Source organism: Mauremys mutica, chromosome 17 (assembly GCF_020497125.1).
Source record: "Mauremys mutica isolate MM-2020 ecotype Southern chromosome 17, ASM2049712v1, whole genome shotgun sequence".
In the NCBI taxonomy this organism is placed as follows: Eukaryota; Metazoa; Chordata; order Testudines; family Geoemydidae; genus Mauremys; species Mauremys mutica.
The window spans coordinates 24,786,665-24,801,844 of NC_059088.1; the positions used below are offsets into that span (position 1 = coordinate 24,786,665).

Below are 15,180 nucleotides of genomic sequence, written 5' to 3' on the forward strand. Positions count from 1 at the left end.
GCCCTGCCCTGCCTGGGACCAGCTTGTGCCACCCATCTGCTGCCCACGGAGCCGAGACCCAGCAAATGGGTTTCACGCCCAGCGTCATGGCTCAGGACGCTGGGTTACTCCCGACCCCGTCGGGAGTCGAACTGGTGACTGAGGGGCTCCCTGCCGCGCCTCCGACCCCTAGCCCTGCCGGCAGCCCTTGAGCAGCGGGTTCGCAATGCTGCCCCGCCCCAGGCGCCGCCGTGCATCGTGGGTAACCATACCTGGGGCGGGGTGAAGCTGAGATACAGGGCGTCCCCCGCGGGCAGGCTCCGCCTCCGAGGCTCCGCCCCCTTCCGGACCCACACCGCCTCGGCAGCGCCCCCTTCTGGCCGCAACGCGGCCACCTGCCTGCGAGCCTCCTCCGCCTCGCGCTGCAGCCGGGCCCGCTCCTGCTCGCTCTCCCGCAGCCGCGCCTCCAGCGCCCCGGCCTCCTGCACCTTCTCCTGGCACAGCTGGCGGCACCGGCTCAGCTCCTCCTGGAGCAGGGTGTGCTGCCTCTGCAGCAGCGCCAGCTCCGTGGCCTGCTTCTCCGGGGCCTTGGCCACGGCCGCGTCCCCCGGCCCCCCCTTGCGGGAGTTGGCACGCGATAGCTTCTCCTGCCGGCCGCCCCCGTCGTAGAGCTGCAGCTCCAGGATGGTGTCCTGCTGAACCACGGCGGCCTGGGGAGGGGAGAGGGCGTCACCGGGGCTGTCGTGGCCCCACGCTCAGCCGGACGTACAGGGCCCAGGCAGGGCAGGGGCGACCCCTAGGCTGGGATCCTGGCTCCAGCAACTCCCCGGCCACCAAACCCTTGTCTCTAGCGCTCATTTCGTACCAGTGGCGGCCCCGTACTCTGCCCCCCAGGGACAGCTGTGCCCCTGTCCCCAGGGCCTGTGTCCCTCCCTCCAGCCCCCTTCACCTGGGCTCTGGGCCTCCTCCCACCCCATCCCCTGCACCCAGCTCTGCACCCCTTGGCCCAGGAATGCCCCCCCACACCCCCAGCTCTGTGCCCCTCATACCCCCATCCCTGACACCTGGTTCTCAGAGCCCTCTCCTCAGGACTCCCCCTCCCACCTCACCCCCTGCCCAGGGGTCCCCCTACCCCGTCCCTTCATTCTACATCAACACACTATGACTCCCTCCGTCCCAATGACAAACCTAGGCAGCAACAGGGGAACCTCACCCCCACCCATAGGGACAGGCCTCAGCTCCACACCAGGACGGATCCCACCGCACCCACCAAGGGGAACCGAAAACTTGCTCTACAGCTAGTGGGGAGCAAAGCTCGGGGTTCCCCCAGCCGGGGGCATGTGGGATGGGAGGGAGGTTTGATGGTACAGACCTGCAGGCCATGGAGGAGGGCGTAGAGTGCCACGAGCCGGTGAATCACTTCCTGGGGAGGGAAGAGAGCAATACATCCATGTAAATAATAAATCAACAGCTCTTTCTAGCCACAGATCTCAAGGGGCTTTAGAAAGGAGCTGAGTATCATTATCCCCATTCTACAGATGGGGAAACTGAGGCACAGAGTAGGCAAATGACTGGCCCAGCAGGCCACTGGGAGCGTTGGGAATAGAACCCAGGGCTCTAGCCACTAGGCCACACTGCCTCCCCACACTCAGCACAGCTGTTTGGAAAACACACACCGAGTTACAGGGCAAAGAGGGCGGGGGGCAGAGCCAGGACTCCCCTCTCCTATTGACCCCTTCCCTCCAGCTGTATAAATCCCACACCCATCCAGAGGCCGCCAGCCCCCCTACCTCATGGGGTACCTTCTGCTGCAGCTGGTTACCATTCCCATCCTACAGAGAGAGAAGGCAGAGATTAGCCGTGTGAAGCCCCCCCCAGCCAGCCAGGACCCCTAAAGTAAGCGTGTGTGTTACAGGCCCCCCCATGTGATGAATCTGTTACAGCCCAAGCCAGGGGGGCTGGCTCTGCCGCTCAAGCTGTAGCAGCTCCTGCTTTTAGGCCTGGAGGTCGCTGGTTCAGCCCCCAGCGTGTCAGTGTGGATGGAGGCAGTGTCAGTAATGTGCCGGCCAAGGGCTCTACAGACAGGCCTAAGCTGAGCATAACAGCCCCCGCTACATTTCCCAGGAGGGAGCACGCCATCCCTGTTTTACAGATGGGGAAACCGAGGCACACCAGGGCCACGTGGCTCAGGCAGCACCAGGAATGGAACCCAGCTTCCCCCTGCGCTGGCTGTCAGACTCTGCCGTGGCGTCCCCACCGGGACTGGCTCCCTGCCGGGGCAGAAAGGGACGTACCCGCTGCTCAGAGTCGGCCCTGCAGAACTCCAGGGAGCCGTTGAGGCTGCTGGTCTCACCATCTATGGAGGGAAGAGTGAGCAGATGAGACAGGTCGCGCTAGCCCCTTCCAGGGCTGAAATCCGACTGCGGGTCACCAACGCAGGAGGCGCCGAGGGGCCCAGCCCTTGCTACACCTAATTTCAGCAGCTTGTGCTAGGAAGCACCTCCGTAGGGGACAAGGGCTCCAAGGCCCAAAGGGACCGTCGTGATCTGCCAATCTGAGCTCCTGCACAGCCGAGAGCCTCACCCAGCGACGGCTGCACCTGGCGGGGCTGGAGAGGCACTTTCAGGAAGAGAGCCCCGGTCTTGGCATAAAGCCTAAGGCCTGGTCTACTGCAGGTTTCGCTGGTCGAGCAGTCGGTCCCAGGCGCGATCCCCGACCCAGAGCGGAGCCAGCAACAGACCCATGTGTAGACATAGTTACACCGGTACCAAAAGCCCGTTTGCCGACAGTTTGGGGAACTGGTGTACGGTTTTTGCTGCGCCCCCACTAGGAGCCAGTGGAGCTCTCCAGCACAGCTATACTGACGAGCGTTTCTAGCGTAGCCGCGGTCCTGGGGTGGAGAATCCCCCATGTCCCTAGGCATGGGGTTCCAATGGTTAACGACCCGCACTTAAGAATCTGTGCTTCATTCCTAGCTAGGTCTCCCTTCAGCTCCCACCCATCGGCCGCTGGCTTAGACACCCCTCCCCCCACTCAAATCGCCTCCCCCTGGAGGTGGTCCTGGGATAGGACCCAGTCGCCCTCCATCTATTTTGCTTCCCCCAAAGGGCAGGGGCAGCTCCTGAAGCGTCTCGCTGCGAGGCAGGTTTTCCCAGCCCCGTGACTCATTCCCGTCCCTCTCGCTACAGGCCTCTCCTGTCTTGCCAGATACACACAGGAGAAAAGGAGCTGGCACTAATAGAAACCCCTGATCAGCTCCGGGGTCCACACGGGCAGCGACGGGCCCTGCAGTGAGACTGCGCCACGCGGCGCCCCCGACAGGGAGGGGAGGAATCGGAAGGGAGGTCTCAGCTCGTACTCGGGGTGTCGGAGCTGGTGCCGGAGCCGCTGTCAGGATCAGCAGGGTGGTTCTGGTCTCGGTCCCTCGCGGCTCCCACGAAGAGATCCTTCAAACACTCCACTGGGGGAGAAACGCCTGGTGAACTAGGGCTGGCAAGACACTGATATTCCCTATCTTTCTGCAGCCCTGGGGTCTGCTAGCAATGGGGCTGGAGGGGTACAGAGAAAGGATGGGCACTAAACCGGCACTCGGGACACCTGGGTTCAATTCCCAGCTCTGTCACTGACTCCTTGCGTGACCGTGGGCATGTCACTGCCGGGCTCCGTGCCTCAGTTTCCCCAGCTGTAAAATGGGGAATTAATACAAATGCCTCTTTAGCACCCTGTGTCTGTCTGGTCTATGCAGACTGCAAGTTTTGGTTCACTCTCTCCCTCTTAGCACTGGCTGTTCTCCCCCCTGACAAGAGACAACACTGGGAAGGGGAAATCTGCCTGCTTTCGGCCTTAAAACTCATCCTTATTAGAGGTTTGGAGCAGACCCATTGGGGAGCAGGTTATCCCACAACTGTCCACTAGAGGGAGTCCTTGCCCCTTGCTCAGAAGCAGCTGGTGCCGACAGTGTGTGAGACCAGATACCGGGCTAGATGGGCCCGGGGTCTGATCTGCTATGGCAGGCGATCCGGCAGGCCGGCCCTGCAGGAGGAAGAGCACTTTGAGAGCGGGGGGCGTTTAGTCCCGTGGCATCGGGTACCTTCGCGGATGGCTTCATGGAGCAGCTTCTCTCCGCGGGGCCCGTCCAATGACTCGGCCCGGAAGAGGGTGCGGGGGGTCGGGCAGGCTGGGGGGTCCTCGCAGCCGCTCTGCAGGCTGAGCATTTCCGCAAACAGCCCCACCTTCTCCTCCAGCAGCTCCGTGATCTCCCGGTCCCGCTGCACCATCTGGTCTGGGGGAGACAGGAAGGGAGGGGGATGAATGACGGGGGCTGGCAGGGCAGCCTGGGCCAGGGAGTGGAGGTCGAGGTTACTGCTGGGATGGGACACGAGGGCCAGTGACTGCCAGGGACACACACCGGGGGGAGTGGGGGCAGTCACTGCAGGGGCAGGGCGACCCCCTACCTTTCAGCTTGCGCAGGGAGGCCTCGCTCTCGGTCTCGATCAGGGGAAAATCGTGGCGACTGGGACACCTAGAGCAGATCGGCCGTGTCAGGGGCTGGAGCCACAGGCTAGAAATCCCCAGACCCCACAGCCCCTTCCCCTGACTGCAGATCCCAAAGCACCACCCAGACGCTGAGGGCCTGAGCTCCACCCAGGCCCCTGGGGGAGGTCACTGTCATTCTCCCCCCCGGGGGCGTGTCCACCAGAGACTGACTCCCTTTGTGCCCAGTCCAGCTCGCAGCCCTCTCCCCGAGAGCAGGGAATCAGAGCTGGCTCCGTCCACCCAGCCAGAGGCTCCACAGATCCACCCAGCAGTGCCCCCTCCATAGGCACCCAGCCCATGTGGATGGCTGCCTCCCCCCCGCCCCCTTTCCCCATGGGCACCCCATTCCCTCTGATGCCATCTTCACCCCTTCACTGGCTGCTCATGATGGTCACCCTGGCCACCCAGTACCAGTTCGATAGCTTATCCGCTCCTCCCCCACAACCTCCCAGAGGTCCCAGGCACCCCCCAACCCCATACCTTTGACACCTCCCTGCCCCTCCCACACTGCTCACCCCCTTCCCCAGTGCAGGGAGGCTCCCCCAGAACACAAGCCCTGCCCGGGGCCTCCCCACTTGGGCCAACAGTGGAACCAGAACCTGGAATTTCCAGTGCTAAAAGCCCCAGCTTCCGACGCTCGAGCTGGAGAAGCAGCTCCCTTTGCCGGCAGCTGTAGTAAAGCTTTTATCCTGACCAGAGGCAGACGGAGTCCCTCCCTCTCCCCCTCCCGCGGGGCAGGGGCACTCACAGGCGGACGGTTTGCTGGATGATCTTCATCCAGGTGTTGCGGTCGTCGCGGGAGGCGGCGTGGACCTCGTACATCTCCGGCGGGGTGGCGCTGATCAGGAACATGCCCTTCTCCTGGTTGGCGATGTCCCGGACGATCAGGTTCTGCAGGGAGATCACCGCCGGCTTGTCCTGCGGGAGGGGGTGTGGCAGCCCATTAGGGGGGCGTGAAGGGGAATGGGGGCATCCCAGGGGTTCACGAAGAGAGAGGACTGGCAGAGCCATTATCTCCTAGCCCATCCGTCTGCCCATCTCGTGTCATACTTAGATGGGAAACTCCGGGGCACTCTGTGTCCTGGCCCAATGGGGGCCCGGTCCAGGACTACCGTGGACACTATCGTAACGCCGGCTCCGGCCAACGGGCAATGCACCCGGGCAGGCTTACCCGTGCCAGCGCGGCTAAGACGACGCAGGAGCCGGGGCGATGCGAGCAGGTGCCCAGGGATCTGGGCCAGCCCGTGCGGCCAGTGGCACAGCTGGTCGTCACCAGGCTAGACGGGCAGGTCTGCCTGCCCGGACTGCAGGGCAGACAGAGCCGCGGGTTACTAAGCCGGGCGCAGCAGATCTAGCAGAGCAACACGTTTATTGGGTCAGGCACCCGATAGGACTCCAGACATCGACTGTTCCCAGCTCCGCTGCTGACCCGCTGGGTGGCAAATCGCTACCCCCGCCGTGCCTCAGTTTCCCCTCCCAGCCTTTGCCTTTTCCATGTAGATTTGGGGCAGGGACTGTCTCTCGCTGGGTTTGTGCAGCGCTCGGTGCAATGGGCCCCTCTCCACTACCATATAAACAACAGCGATAGCCACAAAAGAGTGACACAGAGACCACCGGGCTACGAGCCAGGCCGGCTAACAACGCTTTGCTCACACAGCGCCTACCACTGGAGATGCTCCCGATGCCAATGAATTCACCCTCCCAATGGCCCCTGGCAGGAGTGGGTCAGGATCACATCAGGTTTGTTTACAGCTGGGGAAACTGAGGCAGAGAGCTCAGGCCAGGGGCTCTCCTGCTGTAAGATGGGACCCAGGAGTCCTGCCACCTAGCCGTGTGCCCTGAGCCCCAGCTAAGCCACCCCTTTTGCCAGGAGGCCCAGCTGTTTCTGACCGGCCCTGTGGCAGAGGATGAGACGCCGGAGAGACCAGCAGCAGCTCACCAGGGCAGGGAAGGTGAATTTCTGGTCCTTCTCCTGGAGCAAGATGAGGACGTCAGTCATCAGCAGCACCAGGACATCTGGGAGCAAGAGGAAGGACACAAAGGCATCAAGGCGAGGGGCCTGCGGGCGATGGGAACCTGCCATCAGCTGCTGCAGCCTGGCAGGTTCACGCAGCCTCCGCCAGGCCACAGAGGGAGGGGGATGGAGCCTCCGCCGGCAGCAGAAGGAACCAGGAGCTGGGCAGGGACACCCTGGGGAGCAGCCACCCCTGGGAGGAGGCGGAGGCTGGTGCCTGGCGTGGCTTCAGGCTGGGCTTTGGGGGGGTGGGGAAAATGAAGCCCATGTGGATGTGCCTGGGGGCGGGGGACTGAGCCTAAGCCGGGTTCCCCCAGGGATTCCCCCCGGCCCGCACCTTTGAAGCGCCCGGCCGCCATCTTCCACAGCAGGCACCCGTCGTGCACCAGCTTCCGGCGCAGCAACTCGTCTTTGCAGAAGGAGCCGCTGCGGCCCTCCCACTTCAGCAGGGCCTTGGAGCGCCCGTCCACGCGCCCGTAGATCTCCTGCAGCCGCGCGCTCTTCTCGGACTCGTGCACCTCCTGGTCGATGGCCGAGATCAGGTCCTTGACCAGCGTCAGGGCCGTGCCCAGGTCCTGCTGATCCACCTCGTTCCCTGGGAAGGGAGGGGACAGCACCAGGCGTCAGGGCGGCTCCTTCCCCAATAGCTGAGCTGGGCAGGGCAGGGCAGTGTACTCCCCACGCCCCCAGCTCTGCCCGTGTCCCTCCAGCCCGACCTGCAGCCCCCTCAACCCCCTTCTATGCCGGCCCTGGGTTCCCCACGCCCCCAGCTCTGCCCCCTCAACCCCCTTCTATGCCGGCCCTGGGTTCCCCACCGCCCAGCTCTGCCCATGCCCCTGAATCCCCCCCAGCCCCTCCTCCCAGGAGCCCCTTCACCTTTGGAGTTCTGCAGGATGCGGTCGATGAGGACGGGGTACTTGGTGATCCTCTGGGTGACCAGCAGGATGCACTCCTGCACCCCGTGCCGGCGCAGCACTGAGGAGCGGGTCAGCCTCTGTTAGGAGGGGAGATGGAGACAAGGGTCAGATGTCAGCTCAGAGCCCGGGGGCTCCCCAGTCTTGGGTCACTGCTCAGTCAATGGCGCACTGCCCTACAGGCAGGATAAGCTCCGTGAGATGATCATAATGGTCCCTTCTGACCTTAAAGTCTATGAGCCTCTATACAGATGGGGAAACTGAGGCACAGAGAGGGGAAGGGTCTTGGCCATGGTCAGCAGCAGAGCCGAGAACAGACGCCAGATCTCCTGACCCATCCCAGCACCCGCTCCGGTCAATAGCTCCCCCCAGGACAGAGTCACGCCAGCCTCACTCCTCTGCCAGGCCCCTGGGTGCTCCAGGAGCCTGGCTTGCCAAGGTGGGGCCAACCCTCGGGAATGAGCCCTGAATTCCCGCGCTCAGCCTATACCCCAGCCTATACCCCGCTGCGGCTCCGGATGGAGGCCGGGCAGGGACTCACCCGTATGAACTGCTGGAACCTTTTGTCCCGGGCGAGCAGCTCCTTGTAGAGCTTCACAGCCTTGATGTGCCGGCTGCAGAACTCCGCATAGGCCTTTTTCATCTGCTCGGCGCTGGGGCCGGAGAACTGCGGGGGGGGGAGAGAGAGCGTCAGGCATCGCCACCGAGCGCCGCTGCACAGAGCCGGGAGAACCAGCACACGCAGGGCCCACTTCCCCCTCCCCCACCGCGGAACTGCAGCCGTCTCTGGGGGGCAGGAGATCCGGCCGCTGCTTGCGCATGAGCTCATTATCGCAGCACAGCGCCCCCTGCTGGGTCCCTGCTCTGGGCCTGGCAGCACAGCGCCCCCTAGCATCATGCTGAGGAAATGCAGTCACCACTGACCAGTACAGACAGTGCCCCCTGGCGGAAACCTACACATTCACTGCAGCACAGCGCCCCCTAGTGTTGTGCTACAGCACAGCGGTCACCCCAATGACGCAGAGGGGAGAGCGCCCCCTGCTGAGCCCCCCAACCTGCTCCCTGCAGCACAGCGCCCCCTAGTGCCATGCTGGGGCATTGCAGTCAGCACTGACTCAGAGGGGAGAGCGCCCCCTGCTGAGCCCCCCAACCTGCTCCCTGCAGCACAGCGCCCCCTAGCGCCATGCTGGGGCATTGCATTCAGCACTGACTCAGGGGGAGAGCGCCCCCTGCTGAGCCCCCCACCCCGCTCCAATGTCCCTGTGTCTCCCATCCGGCCTTCGCCCAGCCTACAGCTCCCAGCTGGCAGGTCCAGGCAGAGCGAGCCCCACCCCCTCCCACCTGCTGGATCAAGACGTCCCCCAGGCGGTGGATGACGAAGTTCTTGTTGCTGTCGGCGGCCAGCGACTCCTTGCGCCGCTCCAGCAGCTGCATGAGGAAGCGGTCGTGGATCTCGCTCAGCTCGTCCACGCAGGGGAACATGCTCTGCACCAGGGCCGGGTCCATCTGCAGGTCCTCCAGCATCCCCTTGCGGAACATGTTGGTCATAATCTTCAGGGTGCGGACGTGATGCATCTCGGTCTGGATCAGCTCTGGGGAGGTGCGCGAGACGGGGAGATGAGAGGCAGAGCCAGGAACCCCAAGGCAGCCCCCCCAGGGGCAGGGCTATGTGCCCACAGAGGACCAGACTCCAACCCAGTCCCTAGCTGGGCAGCCTGGCTCCTCAGCTCCAGCCCTGGGCACTGGCACGCTCAACCCTGCAGCTCCCTGGTTCTGGCGCTGGGACGCCCCAGTGAATCAGCTGCTTTGTAACGACCCACAGGGCTGAGCCCAGCCCCATAGCCGAGCCCAAGGCGGGGTTAAAATCACCGTCATCCCAGCTTGGCTGGGTCTCGCACTCACGTCGCGAGCAAGCGGGAATCAGGCCTCTGCATTGTGAGCTCCTGGGGGCAGGGACAGGGGCTTTATCCCCTGCGAGCCGCTCGCCTTTGAGGCACGGAGAGCGGGAGGTGAGGATAGAACCCAGGAGTCCTGGCCTGCACAAAGCCATCTGCTCGGCCCCTCCCCGAGCAGGGATGGAGAGATAAAGGGTCCCAGGCCCACGCCCTGACCCACCGGGGCTGCCCCGCCTGGGAATGGGGAGGCGCCCCGCGCTCCCGGGACGGGGACGGGCAGAGCGGGGGGCGGAGCCGCGTCCCGGCCAGGCCCAGCAGCGCGCAGGGGGGCAGGGCTCACCATAGATGACGTCCTGGCGCTTCATCACCTCCTTCTTGTGCTGCTGCAGGTAGTTGTTGTCGACCGCCAGGCTCCAGGAGTCGGCCGCAAAGTCCTGCTCGTCCGTCTCGAAGGTGCTCATCAGCTGGTTGTAGATGACTTCGGCCCCTGGGGTGGGGGGAGAATGGCCAGTCAGGGGGAGCCCGGCCAGAGGGGTGAAGTTCCCCCACCCCACCCAGGGGTGTGTGCACAGAACAGGAGAGCGGGGGCAGAGCAATGCGCCCACCCAGCTGGCGCCAGCACATTGGGGTGTCGTTTCAGAACTGCGGGGGAGGAGAATCACAGGCTATGTCCTATTATACCCTGAGAAGGCAGGGGGCAGGGGCGAAGCAGAGCATATGGGCCTATGAGAAGTCCAGGGGGGATGTTGCCCCCTTTGCCCCAGCGCCAATGACCCCCCACCCGTTGCATAGCCCAGAACCCCCTGCCCCTGCAGTGCCCAGGGCCGCCACCTCAGGTCTCCCACTGACGGTGAGGCGGTGCCCATCTCTGGTCACTGCCCAGCCTGAGACCGATTCGAGCGTCACCCCGATGTGCCCTCCTAGAGCCCGAGGGAGCCCGGCAGCGCGCTCGCACCTTCGTCGATCAGCGACTCCACCGACAGCGTCCGGTTGCGTATGTTGAGGGAGTCGGTGGACTGGGACAGGATGCGCCGGAGACCCAGGGGCGACTCGTCATTGAAGTTTCTGGAGGGAGACGGCGGGAGAATCAAGGGTCAGAGAAAGCCCCCCCCGGACGGGAAACGAAAACACTGCAGCTCCTGGCCACGTGCCGCGCCAGCCATCACCGGACAGTCAATTTCCCACAGCTGGGAACCCAGGCACTAGGAGGGGACGGGCAGATGGGGAAAGCCAGTGGCAAAGCTGGGAATGGAACCCAGGAGTCCTGCCTCCCAGCCCCCTTGCTCTGATCACTAGACCCCACTCCCCGCTCACAGCTGAGAAAAGAACCCAGGAGCCTTGATTCCTGGTCCCACGCTCCAACCACTAGACCCCGCCCGCCCCGGCACTCACCCTGCGATGTTGGTGGTGGAGACGCTTTTGGAGAGGGACAGGGTGGGCCGCCCCCGGCGGGAGCCCAGCAGGGTCTGGCGGAAGCTCTCGGAGGGGTAGATGGCCGAGTTGGGACGCTCCCTTGTGGTCGCTGCAAAGAGAGGGTGCAAACGGGCGGCGTGAGCTGGGGCACCGGGGGTCCCATTGGCGAGCCCACCCCGGCACAGCCAGACCAGTTAGAGTCTCACTGTGCCAATGAACAGCATGGGCCACGCCAAGACGTCGAGAGCCAGACCACAGCACGCGGGTCCCCACCGTGCAGGACCCGGCCAAGGCAGCCACCGCAGTAAATACTTGGGGGCAGCATCCATGCTAGGGACCCAACCCTGTCCAGTGCAGCCCGTGGTTCCCCGAAGCCGTGCCCAGCGGGAGAGCACTCCCCTGCTCTGGGGAAGGGCGTGGGGACTAGTGGTTAGAGCAGGTGGCTGGGGGAGGGAGAGGAAACCCAGAAAGAGAGAACGTTTGGGGTCCCAGCTTCTATCTGTTGTATAATTAATTTTGCTAGGTGTAAATTAATTAAGGTGGGGGGGGTAGGATTGGTTAACAAATTTTGTTGCACTGTTAGGATTGGTTAAGGTACAGCTAAAAAAAGACTCAAATTTCACTATATAAATGGGTCCAAAAGGAAGTTCTTTGGGTACCAGCTCCAGGACACAGCCCCAAAGATCAGAGCGGCCAGACCTCAACACTCTGCCAATGATGCCGGGCAGAGACTGGAGTCCCCCAGATGGACCTGATCCTGCCTTGCCATGAAGAAAAGTTCATCTTATTAGGACCGGTGAGCCCTGTCTGTGTAGCGTGTGCCGTCTGGTTTTGGTGATTGTTAATAAATACAGGTGATGTAGGATATTACTGCGTAAGGCTCTTTCACTGGTAAAAGACCCCGTAAACCCACAAAAGATTTTGCCCCGAGTCCACAGGGAAAGGGGGTTTTCCCAGAGCCCATGGAGGGGTAAAGTTAGGTGTTTTTCGCCTGGAGTCCTAGGAACTGGGTAGAGATGGGTGCCCTTGAGTGTGTGAGTAACAGAGAATTTTGTGTGGGTAACAGGCCGGGGCTGGGATCCAGAGTCTGTGCCCACACGTGAACATCTCAGAGCCTTGGGGTGTGTGGGACAGTCTGGCCCAGTGAAGCCAGCGGGAGCGGTGCTACCGATTCCATATGGGCCAGGATTTCACCCTCTGCGCGTGGCGCTGAGGGGCCAGCACCCCTGCTGGCGTGAATGGGTTTAACTGCCCGGTGAGCAGCTCCACTGGCACAGAGTGCAGCCTGGGGGCGACCGAACCCTCCTTGGGACGATTAACGTCTGGTGGAGTCGAGAGCCAGCGCCGAGCGCTGCAGACCCCGGCCGGGAACGTCACAGCCCCCCCAGCCTCGGAGAAACAATCCGCTGGCATTCTCCACAGCTGCCTGCAGGGGAGCCTGGACGTAATCGCAGCAGATCATCCAAGAGTGGATCTACATCTTAGGAGGGGTGGAAGACCTCTCTCCTGGGGAGACACCCATCTCCATTGCCTCGGGGTGCAGTATCCATGTCACGCCAGGAGGGGGCAGTGTAGCCCCATCCCCGCAGAGCACCTGGGGCTTTGTTAGCAGCTGCATGCAGCCCTTGGAGGGGGGGTGCCATGGGACGAGACCCACAGGGGGCAGGCCCCCTGCAGGCCCAGGGCAGTTACTGGGGTCAATCAGGGGGGGTAGAAGCCAGACATTGCAGCTCTCTCCCTCCCCACAGGGCATTCGGTGGAGACCCCTCCCTTTCCCCAGGAGGGGCAAAAAGCACCGGGGCCAGGAGGCTCCAAACCCCGCTAGACCAGCCCTGAGGCTTGGGTAGGGGGCAATTCAGGGGGGCACCTTCTGCCACGGCTCCTCCCTGTGTGAACTCCCCTTCTGCAGGGTCAGCCACTATATTTACAGACAGAGGCGGCCTCAGAGTTTCCCTCTCCTAGATTTCAGGGCCACAAGCGACCAACCCGTCATCTGCCGGGACCTGCCGCCGAGCTCAGGCCAGGGGGTGCCACCCAGGACCACGCCCCGGCTGAAAACAGGAACCCCCTTTTCATGTCACCCAACGCCCCTTGTGCCTGGGAAGAGGCAGGCTGAACGCAAGCTCCTGATGCACCTTCTCTAACCCATTCGCTTTTCGTCCTCTTTGATAACCTGCCCCCGTCTACCGCAGTGAAATGATCCCAGCCTTCTGTCACTTCTCCCGCAGCCCCTCTAACTCTGCTGCGCCCCCTTTGCGAGGGGGCGACCGGTGCTGCAGGGGGGTATCACTGATTTATAGAAAAGCATTCGGCTCTTTTCAATGTTACTCCCCATCCCTGTGCAGCCGAACACTGTGTGCGTGTCACGGGCACCTCAGCTCAGCAAACCGGGCAGCGAAGTCACGCCGGGTCAGTTTGCCGTGTCCTGAAGGGCTAATGCTCAACCCAGGGCTTGACTACCACCCTGTTCACGAGACAACCGCAGGGTTATCGCCTCCCCCTGCTCAGATTCTGATCAATAGCAGCCGTGGCAGCTTCCTCTCTGGATGGCCCAGAGCACTTTGCGAACTACACACATAGCGCTGCTGGAATGCGGCCACCTCTGGGGCGGGCAGCTGCCAACTGGAACGCAGCACGCTGCGGTGGGACGTCCGGGTCAAGGGGACTAAGGCCAGCTCTGCCACTAGGGCCACGGGATCTTTCGTGGCCACCGTTAAGGACCCCTCCTGGCAGACCCCCAGGGAGTAACGTGCATGGAACAATTTATTTCCCTGGGGCAGACAAAGGTCTGGGATGGCCCAACTGGGATCCGAACCTGGGGGTGGGGGAAGTCCAGCGATTTCAAACCTGAGGATTGGAAGCCTAGGCTGCCCGCCCCCCCGCTGCTTTGAGATGGAGAGTTAAAGGGACAGGAATGCCACATGGGCCACTCACGTAAGGGGGTGATGGAGAAACACCTCCAGCTTTGGCACTGCAGCCCCCCGGGCTATCATGTGCCATTGACTCGGCTCTCTTCAGCAGCATACCTGGGAGTAGAACCCAGGAGTCCTGACTCCCAGTCCCCTGCTCCAACCACTTGTCCCCCCTGCCTCTCCCAGAGCTGAGAACTGAACCTCCAGGCCCTGTCTCAGATCCCCTTGTTCTGACCCACAAAACCTCACAATCCTTCCCAGGGCGGGAATAGAACACAGGAGTCCAGACTCCCATCTACCCGCTCTAACCCCCCGGCCCCACGCCGTCCCGGCCCCCCTTGCCCTAACCAGTAGGCCTCGCTCACTGCCCACTAATCCAATTCCTTTAACAGAAACAAATCGCTCTCCGCCCTCACCAGCCACCCCGGCACTCGGCCCCCTCGGGGGCTCTTCCTTCCCGGTCAGGATTTCTGGCTCACTTACTCTTGTTCCGCAGGGACACACTCTGCAGTGCCGAGTTGTTCTTCAGCAGGGCGGCTTTCTGTTGCTGGGGGTGAAAGGGGACGAGCCAGGTTATCGCACCGAGGTTTGGTGATAGAACAGGCGTGTGCACGCATGCACGCTCCCCCCCCCCCAGCTAATTTACGGTTGCATTTAGTGCTGCTGAAAGAAGCTGCACTCAGAACTCTGTAGAATCCCCCAGGGCCAATGTTTAAAGGTATTTAGGCGCCTACGTCCCATTGATTTCACAGTGGGTGCAATGGGGTGAGCATGTGGGGCGAGCTTCCCCCACAGAGCACCCCCTACCTACGTGCCTGTGCCTCTGCCCTGCCCTCCGGAGGGGAGAGCAGAGCTGCCTCGCTGATTACGACAATCAGCCAGCTCCTTGCACAAAAGGGAACTACTATGGCAGACTGGAGCTGGTGATCTGGTGGTGAACAGCTCCCTAAGAACGGCCCTACTGGGTCAGACCAAAGGTCCATCCAGCCCAGTGTCCTGTTTTCCCGACAGTGGCCAATGCCAGGTGCCCCAGAGGGAATGAACAGAACCGGTGATCATCAAGTGATCCATCCCCCGTCGCCCATTCCCAGCTTCTGGCAAACAGAGGCTAGGGACACCATCCCTGCCCATCCTGGCTAATAGCCATTGATGAAACTATCCTCCATGAATCTAATTCTTTTTTGAACCCTGTTATAGTCGTGGCCTTCACAACATCCTCTGGCAAGGAGTTCCACAGGTTGACTGTGCGTTGTGTGAAGAAATACTTCCTTTTGTTTGTTTTAAACCTGCTGCCTATTCATTTCATTTACTCACCCAGTGCTCAAGAGAGGTGATGGGGACCCCCCCCCCCTCCAGGTCTCAACCCCTCCCCAGCCCCACTGGCTGCTCACCTTCTGCTTGACCTTGGTGCAGTTGGGCAGAGTGTCCTTGCAGCGGTTGTGAATGGTGACATTGCAGGCTGGAAGAGAAGGAGAGGTGAGTTTAGACCGGACACCAAAGTAACAGCACTGCCCCAT

General features: G+C 62.4%; 1 protein-coding gene across 6 annotated transcripts in view; it reads right to left on the bottom strand.

The window, feature by feature from the left end:
• Nucleotides 1-15,180, bottom strand: part of ARHGEF2 (Rho/Rac guanine nucleotide exchange factor 2) — a 113,824-nt gene that overhangs the window by 3,314 nt on the left and 95,330 nt on the right. For all 6 annotated transcript variants that reach the window (XM_044991029.1, XM_044991033.1, XM_044991032.1 and 3 more), the window contains 18 exons: nucleotides 15,055-15,122; nucleotides 14,147-14,210; nucleotides 10,731-10,860; nucleotides 10,294-10,403; nucleotides 9,679-9,825; nucleotides 8,785-9,035; nucleotides 7,985-8,110; nucleotides 7,406-7,523; nucleotides 6,867-7,124; nucleotides 6,455-6,531; nucleotides 5,264-5,433; nucleotides 4,434-4,501; nucleotides 4,070-4,261; nucleotides 3,338-3,439; nucleotides 2,274-2,335; nucleotides 1,770-1,811; nucleotides 1,352-1,402; nucleotides 252-689 (listed from right to left, as the gene is read on the bottom strand). In XM_044991029.1, the coding sequence (XP_044846964.1) occupies nucleotides 252-689; nucleotides 1,352-1,402; nucleotides 1,770-1,811; nucleotides 2,274-2,335; nucleotides 3,338-3,439; nucleotides 4,070-4,261; nucleotides 4,434-4,501; nucleotides 5,264-5,433; nucleotides 6,455-6,531; nucleotides 6,867-7,124; nucleotides 7,406-7,523; nucleotides 7,985-8,110; nucleotides 8,785-9,035; nucleotides 9,679-9,825; nucleotides 10,294-10,403; nucleotides 10,731-10,860; nucleotides 14,147-14,210; nucleotides 15,055-15,122 (2,474 nt within the window). The remainder of the gene's footprint in view (nucleotides 1-251; nucleotides 690-1,351; nucleotides 1,403-1,769; nucleotides 1,812-2,273; nucleotides 2,336-3,337; nucleotides 3,440-4,069; nucleotides 4,262-4,433; nucleotides 4,502-5,263; nucleotides 5,434-6,454; nucleotides 6,532-6,866; nucleotides 7,125-7,405; nucleotides 7,524-7,984; nucleotides 8,111-8,784; nucleotides 9,036-9,678; nucleotides 9,826-10,293; nucleotides 10,404-10,730; nucleotides 10,861-14,146; nucleotides 14,211-15,054; nucleotides 15,123-15,180) is intronic.